The following is an 8,545-nucleotide window of genomic DNA, read 5'->3' as shown; positions in this document are numbered from 1 at the left end:
TTATTTAGTCAAACCCTAAAACAATATACCCATTTTCGGGCAAACATCTACCGACAAAGAACGACACAATCACTTTCACGAGATTCACGAGATGGCTACCCCACCACCGTCCCCATATTCGATTTCCTTAAATTCTCGAGACCGGATGAACTTCAGCGACATACACACAAATTTTTGTGATTGTGGGGAGAGAATGGCGGAAACACAGGTCGAGGTGAATCGCATTATGGAGGACATGGGTCGTGATTCTGTGATATCGAGGGTGGAAATGGTTGTTGTGCAGCGGCGATTAGACCGTAACGAGAAGAAGCTGCACGCTATGACTGTTGTGGTGGTGGCACTTGTGATGGTGACGATCGGTTTGATGATTGAGAAAATACACACCCTAATCTGATAGTAAGTTCGGTGGTGTTTGTTTTGATGTTATTAGATTATCTATGTTTTATGTGTTTATGTGCAATGTAGTCTATTAGGGTTAATGTGGATCGTTGTGCAATGTAGTCTATTAGGGTGGAAATGGTTGCTGTGCAGTGGCGATTAGACCGTAACGAGAAGAAGTTGCACGCTATGACTGTTGTGGTGGTGGCACTTGTGATGGTGACGATCGGTTTGATGATTGAGAAAATACACACCCTAATCTGATAGTAAGTTCGGTGGTGTTTGTTTTGATGTTATTAGATTATCTATGTTTTATGTGTTTATGTGCAATGTAGTCTATTAGGGTTAATGTGGATCGTTGTGTAACTCCTGAAATCGTTTTTGGTGTAATTGTTTGGTAGTCGATGATGAAGTCCTGTGTTAGCAGGCATTTTGTAAAAATGAATATGTAATCCATGTTTATTATAATGGAAATCATGACATTAGTTAATGAGGACCTTGGGGGTATTTTCGTCTTTTCAAATTGAAGTCACCCATATATATACCAATCATATAGATAGATCCGTTACCATTTGGGACCCTTACCATATTATCATTGTTTTTTGCTTGGCTCTTCTTTTGTTGGAAATCGGAGGTATGAAGATGGAACGAACCATGAAATCAGTGGAATGTTGTTGTGGGTATGAGGCTATAATACGAACCTCAACCACTCGTAGCAACCTAGGACGGCCCTTTTATGCTTGCCCCAAAAAGGTAAATAATGTTTGTATCTTTTCCTAAACTTTAGTCCTAGATTATAAAAGGGTTTTCTGCACAATTCGTTTCTTACTCAATTTCTAATTTCAGGATCCACAAAAAGGGTTTATTTGTTGGGTTGATGAAGTTGATAGCACAAGTTGAGAGGCTATCATGATTGCAAGTTTGCTTAGGTCGAATAAGAAGCTTAAGTCCGATCTTAGGAAGATGAAAATTTGTGTATTTCTTAGTTGGGCTATTTTCTTTGTTATCATTGTGTACAAGTTGTAATGGTTTGGTAATGGTTTCATGATGCTTTGTAATAAGGGTATTCTTGGAAATTAATGAAATTGCTCAATGTTGTAACAGTATTAGGGTACCCAACAGTATTATTATAGCAAACTTGCATGCTCGGTTTTTTGATTTAAAATTATTGCAGTGGACCACTATAGGGACCACATAGATGTATAATAATACATTAAGTTGTAAATATATCCATGCACGTCCGTGTAGTCTAATTAAAACCCATACAAACATCCACATATACTAATTAAAACCCATTCAAATAACATGCAACAAACATCCATATATAAATCCATACAAATTACTAATTCATAAAAACATCCATATATAAATCGATACAAACATCCACATATAAATTCATACAAACATCCACATATACTAATTAAAACCCATTCAAATAACATGCAACAAACATCATCCATATAAATCCGTATGTCAAATAACATTAACAGACACAAACAATTTTAAAATAACATGCAACAAACATCCATACACACATCCTTATAGAAATCCAACATCATCCAACTAATTCAACAGAAAATAAACACATTATCCTTAATCTATATCTAGTGGCTTACCACTTGTATTGCCTTCTCTATTTTTTCCTTTAACCCTTTTTGCTAATTTCTTTTTTATAATTCTTTCAGAATATTTCCTTTCCCGTGTAGTCTCTTTTGCTTTTGGTTGTTTTCCATTGCCTCCTTGACCTCCATTAGCACCTCCATTTGTTTTTGTTCCACTGCCTCCTTCACCTCCTTTACCACCTCCATTTGTTTTTATTCCACTGCCTGCTTCACCTCCACTGCCTGCTTCACCTCCATTATCACCAATGTTTGTGTTTGAGACCGTGTGCCTTGTAGTATTTTCACTTGGGTCCTTTCTTCTATTCACTTTTGATCTGCCTGGCATTTTTCTCCTTAAAGGTGGTAATGGTGGACTGTAGTCAGTACATGGCCACATATTGCTTCTATTCATCCCATGCATTGGATATTTGTATGTGTTCTTGTACACTAATCCAAAGTACATTGTATCCACATAACTTCCAACATCCCTATTAAGAAATGAAATGGTTGCAACTGAATGCACACAACCATAGCCATTTAGTTGTCACACTCTACAGGAGCATGTCTTCTTGTCTAAATCCACCACGTAAGCCTCAGCCAAGTTTCTTGTCTCGAACTGGTTTAAACCAGTTAGTAGAACCTGTCAGTATCTACAAACATTGGTTGGAAGTTAGTGAATGTTTATATTAACCAAAGTAAACACATTACATTACATTTACCTTTGAGCTTTTTTCAGTTGATTAAGTAAGGTTGTAATTGCTGGACACGGTTTAAAATCAGGCCATGAACTACCTTTGCTGCTCAAATTAAACTGCCTTTCCATCACATACAATCTAATTTCCTCTAACATTGTGATAATTGATTTTTTTCCTTGCATCTCTTATGACATTGTTAAAACTTTCTGACAATCCATTTTCTACTGCATCACACATCCTACCTTCCTGAAAGAAAGCTCTGCACCATGATTTAGGGTTTTTCTCCATAAGATATTCAAAGGCTGTAGGGTTTAGGAGTTGGATTTCTTTCATTACTGCATTAAACAAAGGCTCAGTAGATGCTTTGCATGCCCTCCAAAACAACCGCTCATAATGTACTCCAATGAATATTTTCCGAAAGTTGGCTACAATATGCCTTGCACACTGCCTATGTTCTGCATTAGGCAAAATGTCTTTCACAGCCTCCAACAAACCCTACACCATAAAGGGAAATTATTAAAACAAACAACTACATTTAGATTAAAATGTTACAATATGGTACTAAACATACCTTTTGTTGATCCGACATCAAAGTAATACCAAAACCATTTTCCATTCCAAGATCATCCCTTAAATTCTCCAAAAACCATTTCCAATTCTCTTTGTTTTCTACACAAACAACTACCCATGCAATTGGGAATATATGATTATTAGCATCCCTTCTAACTGCACATATTAACTCTCCAGTACATAAGCCTTTCAAGAAACACCCATCCAGATTTATTACTCTTCTGCAACTACCTCTCCATCCTTGCTTTAGTGCTTCAAAACATACGTAAAAGTTACTAAAATAAGTCTTCCCATCAGGCATACTATTGACACCAATCTTCACAGTTGATCCAGGGTTTGATCTTCTTATCTCTTCACCATAAGACCAAAGCTTTGAATAATGCTCAATAAGTGTGCCTTCAATTAGCTCAATTGCATGTTTCTTTGCTCTCCTACACTGTCCCATACTCACATCTATTCCAAAAGTTTGTTTCACCTCTTCTTTAAGCATCCTAACACTCATTTTTTTTCTTATTTAAGAACTCAGTTGAAAAGTGGCTGCCAATCCAAGCATAGCTTACAATAGATCCCAATTTGAAATTTCTTGCATAATTATGTTCATCTATTAGTGACTTAATCTGGAAAGATTGTTCATCACTCATCCATGAGGCCCAAAGTCTAAACTTACACTGTCCAGAACAACATTTCACTAAAAGTCTCCTACTATCATTTTTCTTGTAGCACAACTGATAGCCATTAGCAACAGCATAATTACATAACATATGTTTTAACTGTTTTGGACTTTCAAATCTCATACCCAGGACAGGTTTTTGTTTTTTCCAGTTAAAATTGGCATTATAAGTTGTTACTTCCTCAACATTTCTTTCATTGTGGTCTATACCAAAGTAATCGTCCTCATGAGGAGGACTTGATGGGATTGACTGCACCTTGGGGCATAACTTGCTCAAAAAAAACATCATTTATGGTTTTATTCATAGGAGTGGAATCAACATGTACTTGGTCATCATGAACATTACCTTGCAATTCGTCAATGTCGTTCTGAAAATCTCCCATGCTATGAAACTCCTCATTATCCCCCTACACCCGACTGCTTGTCTTCAGGACTGTATACTTCTGCTTCGTCATCCACTATCCATTGATGAACATCAACACCAAGATGATCCATGTACACTTGGATTACACATCCACTATCGTACCCTACTTGAATAAACTCCTGGTAGTCTTTCTCGATGGCTATTATCCTCAATCCATCAGGAAATTGTAAATCGGGCATGCAAAAGTACACATTCACACATTCCTCGTTTGCGAATCTTTGAATAAACAAGAGAAATTCCTTCAAGTCCATTCCTGCAAAATCAACATCTTCAAAACGTTGCTCCGCTCCATCTGAGTAACTTATTGCAGGGTACCTAGTAAAAAAGCAAAATGAAGATCGACCTTCATAAACACCGACATAGCACCGATTTGGAGAGAAGCAGTTAAAGAAGAAGAAAGGGGAAGAAGAAAAAAACGAGTCAATATGTCATTTAAATAAGGGTTAAGTAGGTAAAAGCTCATTTATTGACATGGCAACGGAAATACCTACTTGGCAATTTTTTAATGACGTGTCACTTTTCTCTCTCCTGACTAGGATTACTTTTACTGGCTGACCCCTTGGATTTCTAAAAAAGGACTTTAAAATTCGGTAAAACTTGAGTTTATACCCCTTAAATGCGAAAAAAAAAAAACGAAAGGGACCATTTAAACCAAAAGGTGGAACTTCATAGGGCTACAGTGACATTTACCCTATATATATATATATATATATATATATATATATATATATATATATATATTGTTGATTTCCATATCTGGATATAAGGAAATTAGTCAATATAATGGTTGAAATTATGTATGATTTAATTTATGGCAACAATTATGAAGATAATTAATGCAATTTACAAAAACAGTTTTGTAATAGAATTTGTAAAGTTTTATTTGTTACCATACACAACATATTTATTTTTATTTAAATAAAAATAAATTTAGTATGTTATAAATATATTAATGTGAAATTTGATATGTAAAATTAAATTTAGTATGTGATAAATATATAAGGGTTGAAATTATGTATAATTTAATTTATAGAAACAATTTTTGAGATAATTAATGCAATTTATAAAAATAGTTTTGGAATAGATTTTATAAGGTTTTATTCGGTAACCATATGCAACACATTTATATTTATTTAAATAAAATTAAATTTAGTATGTGATAAATATATTAACGTTAAAAATATTGGTTATGGAGAAGAAATTTGTAGACTTACAAATACTCGGTAAATGTGATTAAATGATAATAAATTAAAGGTGTGTACTGAATAATATGTTTAAATTTAATTTGTAGGAATTCAACATATGTTAGTGCATCATTTAAAATTAAAGTGTACCAAAGTAAATGCTTTAAAATAAATTCACAAATGAAAGTAGAAGATACAAAATACTTGATAACACGAAACAATCATATTAATTATTTAACAAAACTTTGAAATTGTCTTAAATAAGATGAATAACATCATCTAAAGACCCAATAACAACCACACGATTATTCCAAAAACAACCAAAAGAATTGACCAGCATATCCATAAACCAATAATAAAAAATCATGACACACAATTATTAAAAGAGAAAAGGCATGTAAAAGTCTTTAAAATGAACGGTAAATCGTTGACATGTTGCTTCAAATCACTCAAGCTTTTTTCCATTTTAGGGATCTTCAGAGTAGTTGGACCAAGCTTTAGATGAAAACCACTCTAAAGAGTGGTTGGTTGCAATATCGATACGACGTTTGCCCGCATTGGATGATGGTGTTAAAGATTCAAGATCAACAACCTCAAGATTATCACCATGGATCGAATCAGGGTTTTTCTATACAAATGTGTAAAAGGATGAAATTGAACATTGTCTTCGTTGGAGACAGAAAAACCTAAATCTGCCAAGTTTTCTCTAGACCTCTCCCATAATCCAAACCCATAACAAGAAAATACTTTATTATCATATTTTACACCTGTAACCGATATCAAATCATGGAAACAAAATCAAAACAGAAAGAATTTCTTCACAATGATAATGGGATCGTGGGGAACGAATGAAACAATGACAATAAAAAGAAACATATGAAAGTTAGGGCTATAGAATTAAGGCATGTAAATGAGTGGATACACCATCAGTTGATTATAAAAACTCACCTCTAATTAATCAATGTAATCTAACATCTCTTTTTCACACTCAAAATTTAGCGTCGACTTGTACAAAAAAAGAATAATTATTAGGTTGTAGAATAAAAAGCTATGTATATACATTTTTTATAGGCAACCTTTTCCTTTAACACAAATTATCCATTAAACTTGCCCCTTTATTTAGAAAAAAAAAAAAAAAAAAAATTTGTTACTTCAACAAGCAGGTGTACTAAAATGTAAACCAATTTTTGTAGTCGGATCTATTAGGTCATTATATTTTGAAGTTAAAAAAATATCAAGATATACAAGACAATAAAAGAAACATGACACACTAACCACTTACCTAACCAGTATGTAAGACCTTATTCTTTGAACAATGTTCCCTCGTATCCTTAAGGTAGCCATCTTGAGGAATCATAACCTGCCAACACAAAATCAAATCTATTTTCCACCAATGGAGATGCAAAATTTGAGCTTCAAAAACATAACAAAAGGAAGTTATTAGATTATCATTTATGAAGCTAAGGCATTGTTTCGCTTGTACTTAAATCCTTAATGAATTAAGCAATTAATTGGACATCTATATATTATTGATTCTATTATACTTAATATGGACATAATGACTTTATTTGTTGGAATATAAGGGTAAAATGGTCATTTATATTCAGGCCGTTCCAAGTCGATTTGAGGCCCAGGACAAAAACAAAAATAAAGCCCCTCAAATAATAATTATTGTATATTAAAAGACAATGCAAGGTAGAAAATCCCATATAGAAAAATTATGCATGATAAGGATTAGAAAAACACCAAAATTTTAAATACAATAAGTATTTGGGTGGTTTGTCAGAAAACAAAAAGAGTGAGGGACCATTTAAATAACTTGGATGATCTTTAAATAACAAAGAAGAATACAGGGGCTATTTTTGTAATTTGAATTCCAATTTTCAATAAAATGAGGGGCAAGTTTTTAAGTTATTAAAAAATACATAAAAAATTGGGGTCTCGTAGTATTGTAATAAAAGAGAGCAAAAAGTGATTATTTCTTGTTACTTCAAAAAGCGCATGTATATAAGAATCGAACTATGCGCCTATAAAACTTACCAATGCTTACAAAGCAATTGAAAATATGAAAGCCAGCAAAAATTGATGAGCAATTATAACCAAATAATTCAAAAAAATGAAAATCCGATAAAAGTAGCACAAAGGAGAAACATTGAAGCTAAACAAAATTCCAAATTTGGTATTGGGTTAAAAATGATTCAAGAACTTACATCAGGTTGTTGTTGTTGCTGATTGTTTTGATTGGCTGAATTATCCTCCATTCTTGATTTTAGGAAACACTGAAAATTGTATAGCAAACAGTGTAACATTGATCTCATTGATTCTATGCGGTAAGCTCACCAAAAAAATCCAAGTTTTGAGTAATATGAAAATATAAAAAGATTAAAAATCAAGCAAATATGTTTAAAATCCATTGTTTTTTTCATGCTTCTGCTTTAGGTATAGCCTTTCTTTAAAATCCATTATGTTTAAAAACTTCATGGCCATGGATCCAAAAGCTCTCCACTACAACCTTTCTTGCAGCAATTTGTTAAATAAAGTCATAAAATCATACTATTTAGAACTCAATACATTCACAAAGAGGATAACAATTTCATGCATTTAAACGTATGTTTTCAGAACTATTCACAAGCCTACTTTAAGAATGTACCTTTCAGGACAGAAGTTTAGAGAACTCTCATCTTGATTTGAAATATTCATGTCATGTTGAGATAATTTGCTGGCAATAAGTTTGGCTTCTGCCAAGCCGGAAATTCCATGTGTTCCATACATTTCATTCATCAAAACAGTTTTTTTAAACAGAAAATAAGACATAATTGTAAATTAGAATCCAAATTTTGTATTTTTCCTTTATTTACCTTGAATAGATGAGAAATCCGGATCTTCAGGTGTAATGTCATCAAAGGCAAGTTCAGAAACATTCTCGATATACATTGCAGGGTACACTTTGGATAGAGTATTTCTATACAATATATATATATATATATATATATATATATATATATATATATATATATATATAT

The 8,545-nt window shown here is 33.0% G+C and overlaps 1 protein-coding gene across 1 annotated transcript; it reads right to left on the bottom strand.

Annotated features, from left to right (window-relative positions):
- Nucleotides 1–2,812: 2,812 nt before the first annotated feature.
- Nucleotides 2,813–3,746, bottom strand: LOC145099846 (uncharacterized). Its single transcript, XM_079037349.1, has 2 exons — nucleotides 3,246–3,746; nucleotides 2,813–3,169 (listed from the first exon to the last, which is right to left on the bottom strand). Exons 1-2 carry the CDS (start codon nucleotides 3,744–3,746, stop codon nucleotides 2,813–2,815), a joined length of 858 nt encoding a protein of 285 aa, XP_078893475.1.
- Between the last annotated feature and the right edge of the window lie 4,799 nt (nucleotides 3,747–8,545).

Source organism: Lactuca serriola, chromosome 4 (assembly GCF_051521515.1).
Source record: "Lactuca serriola cultivar US96UC23 chromosome 4, Lser_US96UC23_V15, whole genome shotgun sequence".
NCBI classification, from domain to species: domain Eukaryota; kingdom Viridiplantae; phylum Streptophyta; class Magnoliopsida; order Asterales; family Asteraceae; genus Lactuca; species Lactuca serriola.
This window is presented reverse-complemented; position numbering and strand designations above follow the sequence as displayed.

Bases quoted from the DNA above. Each gene is read 5' to 3' on its own strand.
- LOC145099846 (XM_079037349.1), bottom strand. From the start codon at position 3,746: ATGAGTGTTAGGATGCTTAAAGAAGAGGTGAAACAAACTTTTGGAATA. The intron at 3,170-3,245 runs GTATGTTTAGTA...TTTATGGTGTAG, and splicing joins TGATGTCGGATCAACAAAAG to GGTTTGTTGGAGGCTGTGAA.